The 25,433-nt window shown below is 49.5% G+C and overlaps 1 protein-coding gene across 1 annotated transcript in view; it reads left to right on the forward strand.

The window, feature by feature from the left end:
• Nucleotides 1-22,725, forward strand: part of LOC144738330 (phosphatidylcholine:ceramide cholinephosphotransferase 2-like) — a 30,781-nt gene extending 8,056 nt beyond the window's left edge. The window contains exons 2-8 of the mRNA XM_078621368.1: nt 1,316-1,380; nt 2,139-2,442; nt 5,126-5,259; nt 13,316-13,433; nt 15,344-15,497; nt 17,197-17,363; nt 21,389-22,725. Of these exons, the coding sequence (XP_078477494.1) occupies nt 1,316-1,380; nt 2,139-2,442; nt 5,126-5,259; nt 13,316-13,433; nt 15,344-15,497; nt 17,197-17,363; nt 21,389-21,553 (1,107 nt within the window). The 3' untranslated portion in view covers nt 21,554-22,725. The remainder of the gene's footprint in view (nt 1-1,315; nt 1,381-2,138; nt 2,443-5,125; nt 5,260-13,315; nt 13,434-15,343; nt 15,498-17,196; nt 17,364-21,388) is intronic.
• Nucleotides 22,726-25,433: the final 2,708 nt, after the last annotated feature.

A 25,433-nucleotide genomic window follows, 5' to 3' on the forward strand; every position in this document is an offset into this window, starting at 1 on the left:
TTGTTGCGGTGCGGGGGCCCACGCCACGCACGCGAGGCCAAGCATGTGGGGGGTCGACCGACTCGGAGGGTCCGTCGCTGCTCTCGCCTGATGTGTTGCCGGCTGTCCCACCCACAGGTGCACCGGGAATGACGGGCTCACGCCCTGGAACCCACACAGGTGATGCCGACAGTCGCGCGACTTCAATCGCGACCTCACCTCGAATGGGACAGCCGCCACCGGATGGTCCGCCGTCCGGGGTTGCCCCGTGTGACGGGCCTGCGGCAAGGACGCGCGCTAAAATGCGCAGACTCTTATAATATACAGCAGGAAGAAAAAGAAGAAAAAAAAAAAAAAACTTTTTATTTATTTTCCTTCACGTGTCATGGTCACTGTATGCTGCGTCGGTGGTGTGCTCCTTGCACACTGTGTGTGTTGTGTTGTGTGGGCGCGGTGTGTGTGTTGTGGGTGCGTTGTGTGTCGTGGGTGTGCTGTGTGTGCTGGGGGGAGTTCCTGGCTAGTTGTATATACGTGCTTTTACGGATTTCGTATTTATGCGGGGGGGGGGGGTGCGTCGGACATTCCTTTCGGGGGTATGGTTGTTGTTCTTGTTGTTGTTCTTCAATTTGCATTTTGTTGGAAAAAATGGGGCACACACGGGGTCGAGGGGTAAATGTTCCTTTATTTGGAATTGTTGCAGCCGGGACGGCTGCGAGCTGTAATGGGGGGGGTGATGTAGGGCTGTTACGGGAGGGCTGTAAGTGCATACGATCCAATGGGTAACAAACACAGTGGGCGGAGTTACGGGAGTACACGGGGGGTGCCCGCAACGACGTCCGCGTCAGGCAGCCTGGGGGGGTTGGGATCCTGGTGAGGAGTATAAAGGGGGAGGACAGAGAGAGCTCGGGGCTCAGTCGGGGAACGAAGGAGGAAGAGTGAAGATCCTCTAGCTAGAGCCCTGGACTCCCCTCGACGCCGCCCTTGTCAGGGCTGCAGAGGATCGAGCCAGAGGCGTGGTTCCGTGAACCGGGGTTAGACCCTGGGACTCCGGAGACCGTAGCCCGACTCACCAGTGTCGGGCCAGTTAGCCTCCCCTAGCTCGTTAGAGGAGGACTTGGGGATAGGTGAGGTTAGCTAGGGGATATCCCCAGTTAGCCGGGTGAGGGGGCCGCTACCCCCTCTAGTGTTGTCCTGTACCGACAAGCTAAAATAAATATACGTGTGCCTCAACCTGGGTGTCCAGCGTCTTCACCGGTACTTCAAGTGTATGAGTGAGAATGAGTGAGTGTGTGTATGAGTGAGTGTTAAGTGACTGGGAGGAGTGATCCCTGTGCAGGTCACCATGGACGGGCACCGCAATGGGATGAAAGGAGGAGGTAGAGGGGAACACGGAGTGAGAAGGTGAGATGAGACTCAAAGAGACTCACACACTCGCCCAGACTTGCACAGAGACACACAGACAGACAAACTCACACAGAGATAGATTCTGAGTTTAACAAACATATGTTGGTGAGATATTATCTCCCTCGTCTAATGCTGATGACGACGATGTTGACGATGATGATGACGATGTTGATGATGATAAGAATGCTGATGACGCTGCTGACAATGATACTGACGATGCTGACTATGATGATGACTGCTAATAATGAAAATGATGATGACGATGGTGTCAACGATGCTGATGATGATGATGTCGATAATGACGATTCTAATGACAGTACTGATGACGATGATCACTATGACGACGATGCTGATTCTAACCATGACGATGATGCTGATGACAACGATGCTGATGATGACGATGGTGTCAACGATGCTGATGATGATGATGATGTCGATAATGACGATTCTGATGAGAGTGCTGATGACGATGCTGATTATAACCATGACGACGATGCTGATGACGACGATGCTGATGACGATGCTGATTATAACCATGACGACGATGCTGTTGACGACGATGCTGTTGACGACGATGCTGTTGACGATGATCACTATGACGATGATCACTATGACGATGATCACTGACGATAACGATGCTAACGATGCTGTTGACGACAATGCTGTTGATGATGATCACTATGACGATGGTCACTATGACGATGGTCACTATGACGATGATAACGATGCTGATGACAATGACGTTGCCCACACAGCTCCCGTGTCTCCGCCGACTTCGCCGCCGACCTCTCGCTGCCTTCTCCTTCGCCCTGCGACCCCGCGGCCCTCCATCACGGAGCCCCCGGGGGGCCCCCCCCCTCGCCTCCCCCGGCCCCTGGGGGCCCCCCCCTCCTCCCTCTCTCTGTGGTGGGAGGAGCAGGGGGGGGCGGGGGACCCCCCGGGGGCTCCACGCTGCCCCCCGAGTGGAGGAAGACGGCGGCTGCCTTCATCTACGCCGTGTCCGCGCTCGTGGCCACCAGCGTGGCCATCGCTGTAGTGCACGAGCGCGTGCCAGACATGGTGGGGGGCTCGTGCACATAGCCTGGCACCCCACACACTCGCTCATAACCTGGCACCCCGCACACTCGCTCATAACCTGGCACCCCACACACTTACACTCATAGCCTGGCACCCTACACACTTACACTCATAGCCTGGCCCCCCACACACTCACTCATAACCTGGCACCCCACACACTCGCTCATAGCCTGGCACCCCACACACTCACTCATAGCCTGGCACCCCACACACTCACTCATAACCTGGCACCCCACACACTCACTCATAACCTGGCACCCCACACACTCACTCATAACCTGGCACCCCACACACTCGCTCATAACCTGGCACCCCACACACTTACACTCATAGCCTGGTACCCCACACACTCACTCATAACCTGGCACCCCACACACTTACACTCATAGCCTGGCACCCTACACACTCACTCATAGCCTGGCACCCCACACACTCACTCATAACCTGGCACCCCACACACTCACTCATAACCTGGCACCCCACACACTCACTCATAACCTGGCACCCTACACACTCACTCATAGCCTGGCACCCCACACACTCACTCATAGCCTGGCACCCCACACACTCACTCATAACCTGGCACCCTACACACTCACTCATAGCCTGGCACCCCACACACTCACTCATAGCCTGGCACCCCACACACTCACTCATAACCTGGCACCCCACACACTCACTCATAACCTGGCACCCCACACACTCACTCATAACCTGGCACCCCACACACTCACTCATAACCTGGCACCCCACACACTCGCTCATAACCTGGCACCCCACACACTCGCTCATAACCTGGCACCCCACACACTCACTCATAACCTGGCACCCCACACACTCACTCATAACCTGGCACCCCACACACTCACTCATAACCTGGCACCCCACACACTCGCTCATAACCTGGCACCCCACACACTTACACTCATAGCCTGGTACCCCACACACTCACTCATAACCTGGCACCCCACACACTTACACTCATAGCCTGGCACCCTACACACTCACTCATAACCTGGCACCCTACACACTCACTCATAGCCTGGCACCCCACACACTCACTCATAACCTGGCACCCCACACACTCACTCATAACCTGGCACCCTACACACTCACTCATAGCCTGGCACCCCACACACTCACTCATAGCCTGGCACCCCACACACTCACTCATAACCTGGCACCCCACACACTCACTCATAACCTGGCACCCCACACACTCACTCATAACCTGGCACCCCACACACTCACTCATAACCTGGCACCCCACACACTCGCTCATAACCTGGCACCCCACACACTCGCTCATAACCTGGCACCCCACACACTCACTCATAACCTGGCACCCCACACACTCACTCATAACCTGGCACCCTACACACTCACTCATAACCTGGCACCCCACACACTCGCTCATAACCTGGCACCCCACACACTTACACTCATAGCCTGGCACCCCACACACTTACACTCATAGCCTGGCACCCCACACACTTACACTTATAGCCTGGCACCCCACACACTCGCTCATAGCCTGGCACCCCACACACTCACTCATAACCTGGCACCCCACACACTTACACTCATAGCCTGGCACCCCACACACTCGCTCATAGCCTGGCACCCCACACACTTACACTCATAGCCTGGTACCCCACACACTCGCTCATAGCCTGGCACCCCACACACTTACACTCATAGCCTGGTACCCCACACACTCACTCATAGCCTGGCACCCCACACACTCACTCATAACCTGGCACCCCACACACTTACACTCATAGCCTGGCACCCCACACACTCGCTCATAGCCTGGCACCCCACACACTCACTCATAACCTGGCACCCCACACACTTACACTCATAGCCTGGCACCCCACACACTCGCTCATAGCCTGGCACCCCACACACTCACTCATAACCTGGCACCCCACACACTTACACTCATAGCCTGGCACCCCACACACTCGCTCATAGCCTGGCACCCCACACACTCACTCATAACCTGGCACCCCACACACTTACACTCATAGCCTGGCACCCCACACACTCGCTCATAGCCTGGCACCCCTCACACTTACACTCATAGCCTGGTACCCCACACACTCGCTCATAACCTGGCACCCCACACAATCACTCATAACCTGGCACCCCACACACTTACACTCGTAGCCTGGCACCCCACACACTCACTCATAACCTGGCACCCCACACAATCACTCATAACCTGGCACCCCACACACTTACACTCATAGCCTGGCACCCCACACACTCATAGCCTCCAACAACAATGGAAGGCAGAGGAGTGACGCTTACAACAATGAGCAGAGCGCCGGGCAGCTAAAACACAGCAAGTTGGCACAGCAGGGGGCACAGCTAGTGCATCGGCCAGTCATCTCAGTCAGTTAGCCCATGGCACCTGATGGGTCTGTCCCACGACCTCCTCCTGTCAGCAGCGAGCCTTCGACACGTCACGTGGCCTCAAAAGTGCACCTGATCTGGCACAGGTGCCCTGGTGACGTCACCGCCACCTAGTTGCGAATGGCGGATGTTGGTATTGGATGGTGAGTGTTGCTGATGGTGAGTCGGCGAGTGAATTGTGAGTCGGCGAGTGAATTGTGAGTCGGCAAGTAAATTGCTCCCTCTTTCTCTCGCTCTCCCCCAGGAGGTGTCCCCTCCGCTGCCCGATGTCTTCTTTGACCGCGTCGACCGTGTGAAGTGGGCATTCTCTGTCTGCGAGATCAACGGCGTCATCCTGGTCTCCATGTGGTTCATACAGTGGGCGTGTCTCACCCACAGGTACAATAGACTACTATAGATGACTATAAAATAGACCCTGTGGAGTTGGCCTTCTCTGTCTTCGAGATCAACGGTGTCATGCTGGTCTCCATGTGGTTCATACAGTGGGCCTCTCTCACCCATGGGTACACTATAGACTCATACACGATAGACTACTACACAATAGACTAATCTATAGACTCCTATTCTTTAGGTCAAAGGCGTTGCCTGAAGACGTCCGCTTGTGTTGCGATTGAAACGTCGTCGTTTTTTGTTATTTTCTTTGAACCTATCTACGTGACTTTACCGAAAGACCTAAAGAATCTGAATTCCTGCAGTCACGAAAGCTTTAAGTCAAGATTTATAGACTCTTACACAATAGATTACACTATAGACTACTACATACTTTAGACTAATATACTATAGACCGCGTGTAGTCGGCCTTCTCTGCGATATCAACAGCGTCATCCTAGTCTTCATGTGGTTCACGCAGTGGGCCTGCCTCACCCACAGGTCTCCTTGTCCGTCCATCAAAGGTTGATGATGACCATGATACTCTTCATTGGGATGAGTCTGGGGTACGGTGAGAGCGCAGATGGCTGGAGAGGCCAATCTGAGCCCGGGACACTGTGGGACACACTGAGCATGATATGTTGGTAGTAGCCTGCTGGGGGACAGGTCTCTTGATGCGCATCTTGCGCTGTTGTCTCTTCACCATGGAATTTTTGGTCCTGCTCATTTCAGAGGTCGTAGCACCATCCCAGATGAGGTTTCGCCAGGTCGGACGATCCTGAGCAAGGGTTTCCCATGACTTTTGATCTATGTTAAAGCTCTTGAGGGAGACCTTCAGGGTATCTTTGAAGCGTTTTTTCGGCCTACCTTGTGCTCGCTTCCCATTCTTCAGCTCTCCAAAGAAGATCCGCTTCGGGAGACGAGTGGCAGGCATCCTGGTCACATGGCCGGCCCATCTGAGCTGTGCTTCATAAGGTGTGTGGGAATGCTCAGCATGTCAGCACGGCTGAGGACTTCATTGTTTGGGTTTCTGTCCTGCCACTTGATCCTCAGGAGCTTCCTCAAACAGTTTAGGTGAAAGTGACTGAGTTTCCTGGCATGTCGTTGGTATGACTGCCTGGTAAACCTTCAGTTTAGTGGCCAGCTTGATGACTGTCCTTTTCCACACGGAATCTCGCAGATGGCCAAAGGCTGCACTAGCCTTGGCGATCCTTGTTGATTTCTTCATGAATGTGAACAGCACGTGACAGAGTGCTGCCAAGGTCGGTGAATTTGTCTACAGCTGTTTCTGACCTTTCACAGAAATGGTTGGGTCCACGTAAGGATTACCGGGGGCAGGTTGTTACATTCAGTCTTCTTTGTACTGATTGTGAGGCCGAAGTTGTCGTATGCAGCTGAGAACTCGTCTTTGAGAGTCTGCAGGTTGGCATGCGTGTGCCAGCAGCTAGTGCGCAATCATCTGCAAACAAAAGATCGCGAATAGTCACCTCCTCTACCTTTGTTTTGGCTTGCATCCTTTACAGGTTGAACAACACCCGTCAAAGTGGTAGATGAAGCGGATCCCAGTGTGGCCATTTGGGAAGGCATCTACCAGTGTGGTGGAGAAGATCGTGCTGAACAGGGTTGATGCTAGAACACAGCCTTGCTTCACTCCATTTGTTACTGAAAACTGTTCAGAGGACTCTCTCTGTTACCTGTGTTGCTCTCGCTATGTATCTTGGTGATATCTGTCTGCTAATATGTCTGTCTATAGTTTTCTGGTTAGATTTTATGTCGCTATTTCATTATACCTGATGATGATTGCTTGTGTTGCAATCGAAACGTTGTATTCTATTATTTAATTTCATTTTTATTTTATCTTTAGACGTGACTTAACCGAAAGAACCAAATAATAATTCCTGCAGTCACGAAAGTTCTAAAATTAAGATTGAACCACTTCTACGGGGAAGTTTTAAGCTTATCTTTTTTCTCTCTCTCTGGCGACTTGTTTTCTCTGCCTGTGTCCTCTTTAGAATGTTCACACTTAAATTCTAACTTAGCAATCTTTGAAATACGTAATCAACCAGGCTATGCGTTAATTGTGTGTTGACCGACCCTCTGTGTTGTATTACATTACATTTCGATATTTTACTAGGTTATTTAATTTTAGTGTGTCTTTTCTCCTGATTTTCAGGCTTGCATGCCGTGTCATCGTACTTGCAGCACCACGTCTGTTGACCACTCATTGATATGCTAATTTTTTCTCTAACCCCCCTCCCTCTCTCTGCCTCCGCCCCCCCCTCTGTCTATTTAAGGCCACCCCACAGAGACGATCACCCCTCTCTGTTACCTGTGTTGCTCTCGCTATGTATCTTGGTGATATCTGTCTGCTAATATGTCTGTCTATAGTTTTCTGGTTAGATTTTATGTCGCTATTTCATTATACCTGATGATGATTGCTTGTGTTGCAATCGAAACGTCGTATTCTATTATTTAATTTAATTTTTATTTTATCTTTAGACGTGACTTAACCGAAAGAACCAAATAATAATTCCTGCAGTCACGAAAGTTCTAAAATTAAGATTGAACCACTTCTACGGGGAAGTTTTAAGCTTATCTTTTTTCTCTCTCTGGCGACTTGTTTTCTCTGCCTGTGTCCTCTTTAGAATGTTCACACTTAAATTCTAACTTAGCAATCTTTGAAATACGTAATCAACCAGGCTATGCGTTAATTGTGTGTTGACCGACCCTCTGTGTTGTATTACATTACATTTCGATATTTTACTAGGTTATTTAATTTTAGTGTGTCTTTCTCCTGATTTTCAGGCTTGCTTGCCGTGTCATCGTACTTGCAGCACCACGTCTGTTGACCACTCATTGATATGCTAATTTTTTCTCTAACCCCCCTCCCTCTCTCTGCCTCCGCCCCCCCCTCTGTCTATTTAAGGCCACCCCACAGAGACGATCACCCCTCTCTGTTACCTGTGTTGCTCTCGCTATGTATCTTGGTGATATCTGTCTGCTAATATGTCTGTCTATAGTTTTCTGGTTAGATTTTATGTCGCTATTTCATTATACCTGATGATGATTGCTTGTGTTGCAATCGAAACGTCGTATTCTATTATTTAATTTAATTTTTATTTTATCTTTAGACGTGACTTAACCGAAAGAACCAAATAATAATTCCTGCAGTCACGAAAGTTCTAAAATTAAGATTGAACCACTTCTACGGGGAAGTTTTAAGCTTATCTTTTTTCTCTCTCTCTGGCGACTTGTTTTCTCTGCCTGTGTCCTCTTTAGAATGTTCACACTTAAATTCTAACTTAGCAATCTTTGAAATACGTAATCAACCAGGCTATGCGTTAATTGTGTGTTGACCGACCCTCTGTGTTGTATTACATTACATTTCGATATTTTACTAGGTTATTTAATTTTAGTGTGTCTTTCTCCTGATTTTCAGGCTTGCTTGCCGTGTCATCGTACTTGCAGCACCACGTCTGTTGACCACTCATTGATATGCTAATTTTTTCTCTAACCCCCCTCCCTCTCTCTGCCTCCGCCCCCCCCTCTGTCTATTTAAGGCCACCCCACAGAGACGATCACCCCTCTCTGTTACCTGTGTTGCTCTCGCTATGTATCTTGGTGATATCTGTCTGCTAATATGTCTGTCTATAGTTTTCTGGTTAGATTTTATGTCGCTATTTCATTATACCTGATGATGATTGCTTGTGTTGCAATCGAAACGTCGTATTCTATTATTTAATTTTTATTTTATCTTTAGACGTGACTTAACCGAAAGAACCAAATAATAATTCCTGCAGTCACGAAAGTTCTAAAATTAAGATTGAACCACTTCTACGGGGAAGTTTTAAGCGTATCTTTTTTCTCTCTCTCTGGCGACTTGTTTTCTCTGCCTGTGTCCTCTTTAGAATGTTCACACCTAAATTCTAACTTAGCAATCTTTGAAATACGTAATCAACCAGGCTATGCGTTAATTGTGTGTTGACCGACCCTCTGTGTTGTATTACATTACATTTCGATATTTTACTAGGTTATTTAATTTTAGTGTGTCTTTCTCCTGATTTTCAGGCTTGCTTGCCGTGTCATCGTACTTGCAGCACCACGTCTGTTGACCACTCATTGATATGCTAATTTTTTCTCTAACCCCCCTCCCTCTCTCTGCCTCCGCCCCCCCCTCTGTCTATTTAAGGCCACCCCACAGAGACGATCACCCCTCTCTGTTACCTGTGTTGCTCTCGCTATGTATCTTGGTGATATCTGTCTGCTAATATGTCTGTCTATAGTTTTCTGGTTAGATTTTATGTCGCTATTTCATTATACCTGATGATGATTGCTTGTGTTGCAATCGAAACGTCGTATTCTATTATTTAATTTAATTTTTATTTTATCTTTAGACGTGACTTAACCGAAATAACCAAATAATAATTCCTGCAGTCACGAAAGTTCTAAAATTAAGATTGTTCAGAGGACTCTTGGTGATCTTGCACACTTGCCTTCATGTCATCATGCAACTGCCGCATCATGGTGATGCGGCAGTTGGCATCGAAACTTTGCTGTGATCTTCCAGAGGCTCTCGTGGCTGACTGTGTCGAAAGCCTTTCTCAGGTCGACAGAGGTCAGTTACAGGTCAGAGCTTTGCTCTTGGCATTTTTCTTGGAGTTGGCGGGCTGCAAACACCATGTCAGTGGTTCCACGGCTTTTTCTGAAGCGAACATTGGCTCTTGGGCAGCAGGCGTTGGTCTATATTTTCTGTTAGATTATTTAGGAGGATTCTTGAAAAGATTTCCCCACCATTGACAGCAAGGATATACTTCTGATTGTCAAATGCTTGGCGATTGCCCTTCCTCGTGTAGAGGTGGATAATCGAGGCATCCTTGAACTCCTGATAGACAGCTTCTTGTCTCCACAATGACTGGAAGAGGTTGGTTAGCTTCTCAACCAAAGAAGGCCTTCCCGTCTTGTAGACTTCCGCTGGTATTGCATCAGCTCCCAGAGCTTTTCCCGATGAGAGGAGATTAATCACTTTTTTTGGTTTCCTCCAAAGTGGGTGGATCTGCATGTGACAGGTTCATTTCAATGTGAGGCAGCCACTTGAAGACGTCTTTATTTATGGATGAAAGCTGATTGAGGACTGAGTTGTGTTTGGCCCATCTGGCAAGGATTTTGTCTTTCTGTAAGCAGTGTGGTTCCATCTGCACTCAGGATAGGTGAGGTTCCTGAGGGTTGTGGGCCATAGACTGATTCGAGTACATTGTAGAAACGCTTTGTGTTGTTTCTGTTAGCATATGATTGTATCTCCTCTACTTTCTGACTGAGCCAAGCATCCTGCGTAGCTCTAAGCTTGAGCTGGACAGTCCTGCGGATGTTGAGAAATATAGTTTTATTGGACTCTGCGCTGCTGTCATTCAGGCAGGCTCTGTGCAGGCGATGTTTCTCATCAAGGAGTGCCTGAATCTCTGCATCAATTTAACCGAACCAGTGGTGGTGTTTGCGTGTGGCAGCACCAACTGTTGCAAGGACCGTCGAGTGCAGCAGATTTCTGAGAGCTGTCCTATCGGCCTCAGCATCATCAGAATCAAGGCTTAGGGACTCTGAGCAGTCGTCTAGGGCTTCAGCAAAGTTCTGCTGGATGATCTCCTGTTTCAGCCGAGAGATGTTGAGGTGCTTATAAGATTGTTGGCATTGTGGACGTCTGGGAGGTTTGATCCGAATATTGAGCTTAGAGATAATGCGTCTGATCTCTCCAGCATTCTGCACCGCACATGGTCTTTGTCACTTAGACGTCATTCCTGTCTCTCCTCCTGATGTACAGAGTCAATCAAGTGCCAATGTTTTGACCGTAGGTGCATTCATGTTGTGTTCTTGCGGTTTGGTAGTAGAAAGTGTTTGTGATCAGTGGGTCATGCACAGCACATGTCCTTTGTTGCAAAAGGCCATTGCTGTTGCATTTGCTAAAACCACGTGCATCTATGATCCCATTCCATGACTGATGGTCAGTTCCAACTTTGGCACTGAACTCCCTGAGATTGATGCGTTTCTCTTTGCTGGGTACAGCAGAAATTGCAGTCTCCAGGTCAGATGAGAACTTGTTTTTGACCTCATCAGGGTTAGTCATGGTCGGTGCATCGGCACTGATGATGGGGACCTGTGTATTGCCTGGTAGTTGGAGCTTCAGGGTCATTAAACGGTCGTTTATACCCTTGGGTAAGCTTGACAGTTGGTTGACCAGGTTAGATTTTACTGCAAAACCAACACCAGCGTCGCGTCTCGCTTTTCCACGCCCACTGCAAAAGAGGGTAGGTATAGCTGGCTCCAACTTCTGCAATCTGTCCCGTGTCAGCTAACCAGGTCTCACTTAGGGCGGCAACGTTAATGTTGTATTTGGCATGTTCTCTGCCTACGTGAGCCGCGTATCTCAGATCTATTTGGTCCAGCTGTGTCCATAAGTGTGCGCACATTCCAAGAACCAATATTAAGTGGTGTCACTTTAATTTTGTTTGTTTGACCACTGAGGTGTAGTCACTTTCAACTGTGGTAGGCTGGCCAGGGTAATGTGAAGCAGACTGATTAGGGTACCTTTTCTAGCCACTTCCTCGTGCTGGGGAGGTGAGCAGTGTGATCCTGAATAGGGCTGCTTCAGACACTCAGGCTGATGCCGAGTTCTGCTGCCGCTTCAGTCCAGTGAAAAGCGACCTGATAACCTGAGCCGCTTTTGTGTGGGTCCACGGCTACAGCTCACAGTGCATCCACACCTGTTGCTTCATCGCTCGCCCCTCGCCAAAGGACTTTGGATGATGATGTCATTACTTGTGATTCCATTTTGATTTAAGTTGGGGAGTGTTTCGCAGCTCCGACCTCACTTTCTCGTCCAAGCTCATCTGTATCCAGTGGCAAGACTGTGTCTAGATGGTTGGAGATGATTCTGGATGGAGTGGATAGGCTGAGGAGACTGTCCTACAGACTACTGCGCAATAGACTACTTTAGACTAGACTATAGACTACTACACTATAAACCATGTGGAGTGGGCCTTCTCTGTCTGCGAGATCATCGGTGTCATCCTAGTCTCCATGTGGTTCATGCAATGGGCCTGTCTCCTCACCCACAGGTATATTGATAGACTACTACACTATAGACTACTACGCTATAGACTACACTATAAACTACATACGCAGTGGGCCTGTCTCACCTACGAGTACACTATAGACTACTCTCTAGACTACACTGTAGACTCCTACACAATAACTGTGCAGTGCCCGTGTGTGTTTCTGAGTGAGGAGTGGTAGTGTAGTGGTTCACACTGCTCTTTGAACTAGGCGACCTGAATTCGATCCCACTCATGGCTACCACCACCAACACCACTGGTGATGATTATTTGAACCTGTATCTGGTCCTCCCCTAGGTTGACTTGGCTTCAAATGAGTATCACGGGGTGATGTGTAGACATCACCACTGGGGAAACAAAGGCGCCCGGGCGTGGTGCTGGCCACCCACCCCCTTGTGTGCCAGAGTGCTGGCGTTCATAGGTGCTGCTACTTGCTAAAGCACTTACCCGTACAGCCTGGTGAGGCTATAAACTATAAACTGAACCCTTTTTTATTTTACGAGGTAAGGCCCACTGAGCTATGTAGCTCTTTTTAAGACGCAACCTGGCCACAAATGATAGCTCAACTTAGTGGCTTATCACGTGGAGATGTATAGCAGTAGCCATATATTCTAAACTCGTACAGACGTTGATTCTAAATGTGGAAGGGTAAAACTGCAGGACCCGGTGAAATATACACGTGACCACTCGGAGAGAGATGCAGACTCCAAATATACAGCAGGCATTGTCAGGGTTTAGGATCCATCCCACGACCTCCTGCATACCAGAAGTGGAAGACAACATATCCTAGCCACCATGGCATCCCTTGAATAAATAAAGTACGCAAGTTAAAATAGCCGCAGCAAGATCACGCGATAGTATGGAAACTGCCTCATTGGTATCAGTTATAGTTCCAAGATTAATCTGTGAGACGACTGGTTATATGGGGGGTGGTGGTCTTTGTGTTTCTGCGTGCGTTTGAGGTCTATCATCGGCCGTCGCTACTTCTTTATTATCGGCACGCTGTACCTGTACCGCTGCGTCACCATGTACATCACCACCCTACCCGTGCCTGGACGGCACTTCCACTGCAGCCCAAAGGTGTGTCACCTCGCCACTCGCTCACTCAGCCACTCACCCACTCACCCGCTCGCACTCAAGCACTCACCCACTCACTCACCCACACACACGCTCGCACTCAAGCACTCACCCACTCACTCACCCACACACACGCTCGCACTCAAGCACTCACCCACTCACCCACACACGCTCGCACTCAAGCACTCACCCACACACACGCTCGCACTCAAGCACTCACCCACTCACTCACCCACACACGCTCGCACTCAAGCACTCACCCACTCACTCACCCACACACACGCTCGCACTCACCCACTCACTCACCCACACACACGCTCGCACTCAAGCACTCACCCACTCACTCACCCACACACACGCTCGCACTCAAGCACTCACCCACTCACTCACCCACAAACACGCTCGCACTCAAGCACTCACCCACAAAGACAAAGATGATCCCCCGTATAGCCTTAACAGACTGTTGGGGCAAGTGCTGTTAGCGAGCACGCACGCATTCACACACTCACACACTCACTCATGCTCACCTACTCACCTACTCACACACACCTACACCCACACACACACACTCGCCCACTTACTCACCCACTTACTCACCCACTCACTCACACACTCGCCCACACACTCACCTCACCACTCACTCATACCAACACTCACATCAGCACTCACCTCACCACTCACTCATACCACCACTCACATCAGCACTCACCTCACCACTGAGTGGGGAGCGGTAGCTCAACAGTTAGTGCGTAGTTCGATTCCTGTTCATGGCCAACATCAGTGGCGATTATCTGATCTGGTCGTGGGCCTTAGCCCCTAGTTGACTCGCCTTAAACGAGTACCTGGTGAGGTGTGTAAACATGACCACTGGGGATACAAAGGTGGCCGGGCATGGTGTTGGCTTCCCACTCCCTCGTGTGCCGTGCCGGCCTTCATAGGTGCTTTTCAACAGTCTGTTAAGGCTATATTGGGGATCATTGCCTTTGGGGGTGGGTGAGTGAGTTGGTTAGTGAGAGAGTGAGTGATGGCGTGGGTGAGTGACTGGCTGAGTGAGTGAGTGTCTGGCAGAGTGAGTGGGTGACTGAGTGAGTGGGTGGGTGACTGGATGAGTGAGTGGATGAGTGTGTGGCTGAGTGTGTGAATGAGCGACTGGCTGAGTGAGTGAGTGGGTGGGTGAGCGGGTGACTGAGCGCGTGACTGAGCGCGTGACTGAGCGCGTGACTGAGCGCGTAACTGGCTGAGTAAGTGTGAGTGGGTGACTGGTTGAGTGAGTGATTGAGAGGGTGAGGGAGTGACTGAGTGTGTGAATGAGTAGATGAGGTGAGTGGGTGACTGAGTGGCTGACTAACTGAGTGAGTGCTTGAGGGTGTGAGTGAGTGGGTAACTGGCTGAGTAAGTGATTGAGTGGTTGAATGAATGAGTGGGTGAGTGAGTGAGTGATTGAGTGGCTGAGTGAGTAATTGAGAGGGTAATTGAGTGAGTGGCTAGGTAGGTGGGTGACTGGCTGAGTAGGTGGGTGAGTGACTGAGTGCGTGAATGAGTGGGTGACTGGCTTAGTGAGTGGGTGGGTGGGTGGGTGAGTGAGTGAGTGACTAGCTGCGTGAGTCGGTGAGTGAGTTTGTGAATTAGTTGGTGACTAAGTGAGTGGGTGAGTGACAATGTGTGAATGAATGGGTGGCTGGCTTAGTGAGTGAGTGGGGTAGGTGAGTGGGTGAGTGGTTGAGTGAGTGAGTGGGTGGGTGAGTGATTGAGTGGCTGAGTGAGTGGGTGAGTAGGTGGGTGACTGGCTGAGTGAGTGGGTGAGTGACTGAGTGCGTGAATGAGTTGGTGACTGGCTGAGTGAGTGAGTGTGTGCTGGAGTTGGGTAGTGAATGAGTGGGTGACTGAATCTCCGTAATTGTGTGTGCGCCTAGGTGCTGGGCGACGTGGAGCTGCAGATGAGGCGCGTGATGAAGCTGATCGCGGGCGGTGGACTCAGCCTCACGGGGGCGCACACTCTGTGTGGGGACTACCTCTATAGTGGGCACACCGTAGTGCTCACCCTCACCTGCCTTTTCGCCCAGGAGTGTGAGTCGCTCACTCATTCACTCATACAGATAAATGCTCACGCATACGGATATATACTCACTCATACATTCATATATTTACGAGCGTGTATGTGAGTGAGCGAGTGTGTACATGAAACACTGAGTGTGTATGTGTGGTTGAGTGAATGAGTGGGTGGGTGAGTGAGTGAATGAGTGAGCGAGTGTATACGTGAGTGAGTGGGTGAAAAGATGACAACCTTGATCGCTATCTTCCCTGCCCTGCTACGTGTGAAAGTACAACGAATGTCATCAAATTGGCGGCCGAATGCCCCACTAAGGCATCTCGGATGAAAAGCAAAAGTACAAAATGTCCTTCTCATGGCCAAAGTAATGTAATTGTCGGTCCGTCGCTGAGAATCATGCAGCTGAACATTTAAGGCTTCTCAAGCGTGAAATGCAATGAAATTGTGAAGATTCTCAGGATTCATGACATCGATATTCTGGTGCCAGAATAAATCCCAACTAGATCGAGAGTGCGCCCACTTGAAGATAAGTGGATACACCATCATTACTGCAAGCCACCACCCGAAACGTTGCCTTGCAACGTACGTAAAGACAGACCTAAAGGACTTTATCCCAGGTCATAACACACCCAACAACTCGCCCCACTACATTGCCATTAAGATCAATGACGCAACTGTGATCAACGTTTGTAGATATATTTAAGTTTGCTTTGAAACCCCATCTCTTTTAACTGAGCCTTCGCTCTTTAGTTTGGTTGGTTGCACCCTGGTTCTGTTTTTGTTTCCTGCTTTTCATGCATTGCGCATTGGGATCCTAGAATGGAATGCACATTACACATTCAAATTATTATTACAAGCCTCCAGGTGCCGAATGGCCATATCCGGCAAGACCACCGCCAAGCCACCCAACCATTCACGTTGGCGACTTCAATAGCCACCATACCTTGGCGGGGCTACAACGCCGATGGTAAAGCAGAGGTGAGAAAATGACATAATGGGCAACAGCAGAAGACCATCACCTGCTTTACGACGCAAAAGACCGGGGCACGTTCGAGTTGGCACGCTGAAAAAAATGCTACACGCCTGATCTATGCTATGTATAACTGGATCATATTGGTAACTCTATGTCATCAACGAGAAGCGTACTTGACGACTTTACAACTTAGGCCTGTATTGATCAATATCAGCCTTCAGATCTCACTGATTCGCTCTGCACCAAAACCGTGCTAGAACCCAAGGATGGCTCTATGACCGAGTTACACCACGGCCATGGAGGAATCTGTTGGAATGATCCTCCAACGTGCAGCCAAGCACCACTGCTTCACAGGCCTGATCAAGGCAGCTGCCAAGGCCAACATTTTAGAGGTTTTAGAAAAGTCTTCAACTCCTGTTGGTCTCAAGAAAGCGAAAAACTCTTCCGACAATTTAATGGCGAGTGAGTGAACAAGTGGGTGAGTGAACGAGTGGGTGAGCAAGTAAGTGAGCGAGTGTTCATGAATGAGCGAGTGTATATGAGTGTGCACATGGGTGAGTGAGCGAGGTGAGTCAGTGTGTACATGTGAGAATCATTGAGTGTGTACGAGTGAGTAGCTGAGTGAATGAGTACCTGGTGAGGTGTGTACCTGAGTCAGCAAGTGAGTGATTGTTTGGGCGAGTGTGTAGATCGGTGAGTGTGCGAGTACGAGTGAGTAAGTGAGTAGTGCATTGACCCTCCAGATTCCCCCCGACGCTGGCTCTGGTACCGGATTCTCTGTTTCCTGCTGGCGGCAAGCGGCGTAGTGGCCATCTTGGCAGCGCACGACCACTACAGCATCGACGTGCTGGCCGCGTACTACGTGACGACGCGCCTGCATTACACCTACCACAGCATGGCCTGCACGACCGTGAGTTCTCCCACTCATTCGTATTCACTCAACTGTTCATTTATAAAGTCACCCAACCATTCATTCATATGCTCACTTGACTATTCCTTTATAAACTCACTGAACCATTCATGCTCACTCAAACGTTCAGTCATGAAAACAGGACCCTGCGGGGTGGGCTGGTAGGAACGAATAACCAAAGAATATAAACATAATGTATTATTACACTTGTTTAGCCAGGAAAGCCCCACTGAGTCTAAAGGTTTTTGTAGGGTCCTGCCAAGTGTTTGCAGTAGGGGGCGATGTTGCTACACCTAATTGGACGATACGCAGGGAGAGTTTGAGGCCTAGTTCTAGGCTTTAGGCCTAGCTGTAGGCTTTAGGCCGCTGTGAGTTCATTTTTAATTTAAATGTTTTTATTATATTTGTAAAAGCTTTAAATGTAAATGTTTCTATTTTAAAACATCAGGGAATGTAGCATTGTTAAACATTAACTCCCTTGCACACACGCGGGGGTACGATACGAAGGGAGAGTTTGAGGCCTAGTTCTAGGCTTTAGGCCGCTGTGAGTTAATTTTTAATTTAAATGTTTTTATTATTTATGTAAAAGCTTTACATTTAAATGTTTCTATTTTAAAACATCAGGGAATGTAACATTGTTAAACATTAACTCCCTTGCACACACGCGGGGGTACGATACAAAGGGAGAGTTTGAGGCCTAGTTCTAGGCTTTAGGCCACTGTGAGTTAAATTTTAATTTAAAAGTTTTTATTAAAAGCTATCTCAGGGAATTATAAGGGAATGTTACACTTGTTTAGCCAGGAAAGCCTCACTGAGTCTAAAGGTTTTTGTAGGATCATGCCAAGTGTTTGCAGTAGGGGGCGATGTTGCTACACGGACGGACGGACGGACGATATAATCTATTGTAGGCTGGTTCACTTCGTTCCTACCAGTATCACTCAACCTTCCAGATACTCACTGAACAAGTCATTCACTTGTTCACGTCAACTATTCATTCATATATTCAACTGTTTGAAAACTCACTCAAACTGTACATTCACACACTCGCTCAACCATTCAATCATATACTCACTGAACTGTTCATTCATGTACTCATTCAACCATCCATTCATATACTCACTGGACCGTTTATTCATATACTCATCAATCATTCATTCATAGACTCGCTGAAGCGTTCATTCATATACTGACTCGACCATTCGTCCATATACTCACTTGACCACTCGTTCATATACCCACTCCACCGTTCATTCATGTACTCCCTGAACCGGTCATTTATATGCTGAATAGACCATTCATATACTCACTCAACTGGCCATATACTCACTGAACTGTTAATTTACATACTCACTGGACCATTCATTTATATGCTCACTGAACTGGTAATTCACATGCTCATTCATCTGGTCATTCACATGCTCACTCAACCTTCCATTCATATACTCACTCAACCATTCACATGCCCGATAGTTCATTCATATACTCACGCAACCATTAATTTACTCACCCAACCATTAATTCACAAACTGAACCATTCATTCATATACTCACTCGACCATTCCTATACTCAACCATTCATTCACTCGTTCAACCATTCATTTATATATTTACTCAAATGTTCATGCATATACTCAACCAATCATTCACTCATTCAACCAGTCATGGGGGACGATGCCAACCCCAGCTGTATGCGATGATGAAATTCCCACCTGCAACTTTCATCAGCAGCAAGCTGAGACCACGCCACTGTGGGCTTGAGTTAGGTTTTATATGAATGCCCACCACCTAAGTTGAAGAATGGCAGGTGCACCTTAAAGATGACAATCCGATAGTGGGCAGATCAGCTCCACGGTAGGTCGTGATGTCTGGGACATGGGCCTGCATTATCTGTTCCATCACTATGTAGTCCAGCAGATATTTTTGCCTGGACCCGGCGTGCATCCATGGTGTTGTGTGGATGCGCCGATGCTGGAACAGCGTGTTCATGATTACAAGCACATGGGCTGCACAGAAGCCGAGCAGCCTCCTACTATTGTTATTGAGCTGAACTGGCCCATGCTTCTCAATCGCTCTATCCCAGGTTCCTGCATCATGACCCACTCAGGCATTAAAGTCACCCAACAGGATGACTATTCCGAGGGGCCACTTTATCTCGCACCTGTGACAGGAGGTCATAGAAGGCATCTGACTCATCAGCCTTGCATGCATCCCTCCATTGATGTTAATCTTCTGTGGTGACGTTAGCCACCACCATCACCATTTCTGGCCTTTTTTTAAGGGGAGACGAGCCCATAATATCATGGTACTCACAGCTTCCCATACCTCACCGCGACGCTCCCACGCCCCACTTCATTCTTTTGTTCAGAAGAAGAGCCACTCACCCCTCATGATGACTGGAGCCAGAGCTGGTCCACCGGACCCCTCCTGTATTCCAACAAGTCCAGGCGAATGGGGTTTGGCCAGGGTATGTCATAGACGCCTGTCCCCCCAGGGCCTCTGGCACAAGCTTCGTTTGGTCTCGGTTCCCCCGTGGTTAAGCGGTGAAGGGATCACCAGCCCCTTACACCCACCCAGAACCCCCCATTGGCGCCGTGGTGGCTACGATCGCCGTGAGGGGAACAGCCAATTGGAATCGACCTCTCCCCCCCTCCCAATGGCGTTGCTCGGCCACCATAGCGTTACTGTGCGGCACCACCGAAGAGGTAGGGGGTTCTTTTAACCTCATGCACTGAAAACCAATCCTGCCTTAAGGATTTTTTTTGACGCATGAGCCACTGGCACATTCGAGTGCTTGGCTCCCAGGAGGCTGGAATGCAAGTTCAAATCCTGGTCAGGGTTTGACTCTCAACCTATCCTCCATAGCTCGAAGCCACTACTGTGTTACCAGCCGAGAAGGGTAGGGAATTGTTTTTGCCACTCGGAAAATAACAGCAGCACCGTCTGTTCACCAATTAAGTGGCGGTGATGTCACCACGGCACATGTGCCCGGCTAGGTGTACCTTTGAGGCCGTCACACGAGGTGTGGAAGGCTCGCTGTTGGTAGGTGACCGCAGACCCGCGTGTGCCATGCGTTGACTGAAATGGCGGTTAGATACACCACCTGTGTCCTCTACTGTGCCAACTTGCTGTGTTTTAGCCATCCGGCACTCCGCTCGTTGTTGTGAGCGTCGCTCCTCCGCCCTCCGCTGTTGTTAGACGGCGATTGCCTCCATCTGCCCAGTAGCATCCTTCATGAGCCTCCTCCAATGAGGCAGATCTGGACACTGCTGCTCCTGGTCTTCGGCAAGTCCAATCGGCTCCACATCCTCCTGTACCGCGTCAGCTCCACATCTTCTCTAGCCAATGGTGCGCCCGTTTAGTCCCCTCTATCCAGCGAAACAGAAGCTGGCTTGGGCATGTGGTGGCTGAGAATGTGGACTTCATGACCCAACCACTCGCATAGCCACTCGCACAAAGACAAAGATCCCCCATATAGCCTTAACAGACTGTTTGAGCAAGTTGTTAGCGAGCAGCACCTATGAAGGCCGGCACGGCACATGAAGGGGTGGGTGGCGAACACCATGCCTGGCCGTCTTTGTCTCTTTAGATAATCGTCATGGGCGTTGAACGTGAGCAGGAATTGAACCGTGGATCACCACTCGCTCACACTCTCATTGTCGGTCTCTCATTCACAGTCTATTAACCAACTACATTTTACCAGGTAAGACCCACTGAGCTATAGAGCTCTTTTTCAGAAGCGACCTGGCTATCTCAAATGATAGCTCAATGAAGTGGCTTATCATGTGCAAATTTTTCGCATCCAACTAAATACTCTAAACTCGTAGAGACGTTGACTTTAAATGTGGAGGGGAAAAAAACCGGATGACTCGTGCAACGACTGGGACAGAGAGATACGCAAACTCCAAATATACAGCAGGGGACCTGGTTGGGATCGAACCTAGGACTCCTGCATACCAGGCGAGTGTAGTTAACATCTCACCGATCTCTCCACCCCCCCCCCCCCTCTCATCCTCACGGTGTTTTAGGATCTCAAGTCGCGGGGGTCTGGGAACTGGTTCAGGAAGCTTTGGTGGTTCCGCATTTTCCTCGTGCTGGAGGGGAACGTCTCTACCAGTGTTCCCCTGCGCTTCTCCCTGCCCATGCTGAACGCGGGGAGGAGAGGGAGGTACACGAGGGTAGAGATGGCGTGAAGCATGCAGGGGGAGACGCCGGGAGGGGGAAACATGGGGAGGAGGGGAGATACAGGGAGCGTGGGAGACATGGGGATGCGGAGAGGGGGAAGTGACGTGGGGAGGAGGGGATGCGTCTTCTGTGAGGGGGACACGGGGAAGAGACTGAGGTGGCTGTGTCTGTCAGTGCTGTCTGAACCCATAGCACCATATTGTATGGGGATTAGCCAAAGCACTGAGCCGTGGGGAGCGGTAGTGTAGTAGCGGTTAGCGCTACGCTGCACTATGAACCCTTTGGCCCAAGTTCTATTCCCGCTCACAGGCAACACCAGTGACGATTATTTGAACCAGTCCTGGGCCTCCCCTAAGTCGACTCGGCCTCAAATGAGTACTTGGTGCAGTGTGTAAAAATCATCGCCACTGGAGAGATCAAGGTTTTGGTGTTGGCCACCCACCTCATTGTGTGCCGTGCCGGCCTTCATAGGTGCTGCTCACTAACAGCACTTGCCTCAACAGTATGTTAAGGCTATACGGGGGTCTTTGTTAGTGCTATGGCTAAACCCTCACACTACCCCTGACCCGAACACTAGGCTTACCCTCTAACCATGATTCTAGCCCTATCCACTGTCTAGCCCAATCCACTGTCTAGCCCTATCACTACTCTAGCCCTATCACTGTATGTAGCCCTATCACTGCCTTGAGACCTAACACTGACTCTAGCCCTAACCATTGCACTACCCCTAACCATAGCCCTTAACACTAGGCCTTCCCCTAACCATGACACTAACCTAACCATGACTCTTATTTTTATCACCGTTTCTCGCCCTAACACTGACTCTGGTGCCCTAACATTGACTGTAGCCCCAGCCCCTAACCCGGAGGTGGTTGGTGATGAAAAGTGCCGTTGTGGTGGTGGTGGTGATGCGGACTATAACTGTGGTGATGTTAAATTGATGAAGCCAATATCGGTGAAAAGGTGAACAATGTTGATTATGTCGTTGGTGGAAATTATGGTGATGACGTTTACAATGTCGTGCACACTGCAGTACAGCAAGTAGGTTGTGCATCTCGGATTCCTCGCTCTTGTAAATGCAGCCCTGCTACCAATTACATTTTAGTACCTGTTTATACGACGTGATAATAGCGGTGTTGATGATGGTGGTGATGATGTTTAATAAAAAGTGACATTGTCAGTGAAGTGTGTGTGCATCCTGCATGGTGGTGATTGATAAATCGGGGAGATGTGGTGAGTGGAGTAGTTCAATCTTTATTTGAAGCTTTCGTGACTGCAGGAATCCATACTCTTTGGTTCTTTCGGTAAAGTCACGTAAGTAGAAATAAAATAAAACAAATCACGACGTTTCGATCACAACACAAGCAATCTTCATCAGGTGGAACAACCACAGCAAGAAAATGCTGAAGTAGGTGGGAGAGCTGCCGTGGAAAGAGGTTATATATGTAGTGGGTTCGAATTAGGTGCACACACACGCAGCTTGGAGGCAACACTATTTATTAAACGGTAAGTAATATAACACTGTACATGAGGTGGTGACCACCTTCCTCAATTCACTAACACTCTGGAACGCGACACAGACTGGACCAGGCAGGCAACGGCCTGCCTGGCCCAGGACGACGACTCGGGACTTGACGACCGATGATGTCTTCTCCTTGGAGTACAGTACAACAGCCTCGCTCTGCGTTCACACCACGCTTATATCTGCTTTGGCGTGGCCAGCTCCGCCCAGGCGTGGCTGGCTCCGTCCAGGCGTGGCTGGCTTTGTCCAGGCCACGCCTCCCTTCCCAGGCCACGCCTCCCTTCCCCCACCTCTGGGAAGGTCCGGATCCCTCCACCACGTGACCCCCCAGGCACCCCCTTGGGGCCCCCAGCCCTCGTACGGGCCGACACAGTAGTGACCGTTCTGTCACTACATATAGGTAAGAAAGGGGGGAAACAACGGCGGAGAGAGAGGTGGGGAGGGTGTGGGGTAGGGGGGGCTGCATGAGCGCTTGGGGAAGAGGACGTGAAGCTGGGGGGGGGGGGGTGTGAAGTGGGCGGGGCTAGAAGTGGGAAGCCGAGTGTGGGACATGGGGGGGGGGGGAAATGTGCTAGTAAACCGGCAGGTACGATGGAAACAACCAGTTAAGGTATTACCTGGTTAATAACATCCTTCCAATAATTATTCAATTTGTATCCATCTTCTCGGTTGAAGTTATGTCTATGTTTATATATCTGGATGGCTTCATGAACAAATCTCTGAAGGTAGCCGGTAGGTTTGCAGAGTACCTTCGTCTTGGAAAAATCTATTTCGTGTGACCCCACAGCGTTTAAACAATGATCAGCAACGGCAGAGGTATTGGTCCTACCGTGTTTCAGATCCGCCTTGTGTTCACGAACGCGGTCCGAGACATGTCGTTTCGTTTCCCCAATGTAACTGCTGCTACAACCACAACTCAGTTTGTAGACACCAGGGTATAGCATGTCAGGAATCACATCCTTTACAGATAGGATCACGTCACGGATTTTGTGTACTGTGTTGAAACGAACCTGGATCTTGTGTTTGTTAAAATTTTGGTAAACCCTTCTATGTATGGTAAAGTGATGGTTATGGTTGGATCCTCAGAAGGTTGTCTCCCCATGGCTGGGGAGACAGCTTTGTGGATTGTACGGTCCGAGTATCCGTTCATCCTGAGGGCTTGGTGTACGTGCTCCAACTCATTGGCTCGGTGGTACTGGTCGGAGAAGCAAAGGGCCCTATGGTGTAGTGTTGTCATGAGGGAATTCTGGGCTGGATGGTGGTGGGAGTCAGGCTTTAGAAAGGCATCCGTGGGTTTTTTTTTCCTATAGACAGTGTCTCAACGAGCCATCAGGTCTCTTCTAGATCAAAACATCCAGGAATGGTAGCTTGCCATCCTTTTTCACTTTCATGGTGAATTTGATAGACGGTTGTATGGAATTGATGTGGTTGAGAAATTGGTTCAGTGCTGGCAGGCCATGTGGCCAGATGAAGAACCTGTCATCTACGTATCTCTTCCACAAGGAAGGACGTAGGGTGGATGTCACTATGCTCTGCGTGCAGTGCTGACTACTACAGGGTAGGGTGTGAGAGTGCAGGCCGCAGGAACGAGGTTACCGTGGGCCATGGCACTGGTTGATCCCGAAGGACACGTGACCAGTAAAGTATACACAGGGCCCCCAGGTCAGGGCTAGGGGGTGGTCACGCGTCGGGGCGAGATCCTACGGGAAAGGTCGAAAAACGACAAGAGGTTACTCAAAGGTGGCCGTGAACAAGGACGGGGCCAGCCACGACCCGGGAGCATATAAACCGGGTCCCCACAGGGACTAGGGTTCAGCGTAACTGTTGTCATCTGAAGATCTACGTTCTACGTCTGAGAAGATTCACCAACACGTGGACCTGGACCCAGGCTGGGGTCCGGTCCATTGTAGCTACTCCCAGTGTGGTTAGTTTAGTTTAGCCTGGTGGTCCACCACCATAGGCTGTTATCTGGTAAAAAGGGGCAGTTACCCCTTTGTGTTAATGTGTTGGTGTAAATAAATGTGTTGCCTTCAAGAAGTACGTCAAAGACTCAGTTGAATCCACTACACTGGCACCAGATGACAATACATCCAACATTCATTTTAGGGTTTTTTTGGGTTAGATCGCATAAATATATAAATGTGTCCTTAAAACCCGGCACCACCCAACATAGCCAACTAGTAAGGGGTTTCGTGCCAATTCTTCACTAGTATAGTACACCGGTGTGTTGGAGATCCAAGCCACAAGATTTACAATCTGAGTACGCTTTGCCAGCAAGTACAACTAGCTTCATTAGGCAACAGCCATATTTGTGCAGAACTCCACCTGTTCTGTTCCTCACATAGAGGCATAGATGTGGTGACCAA

This window comes from Lampetra planeri, chromosome 81 (genome assembly GCF_965212315.1).
Source record: "Lampetra planeri chromosome 81, kcLamPlan1.2.h2, whole genome shotgun sequence".
Lineage (NCBI taxonomy): Eukaryota > Metazoa > Chordata > Hyperoartia > Petromyzontiformes > Petromyzontidae > Lampetra > Lampetra planeri.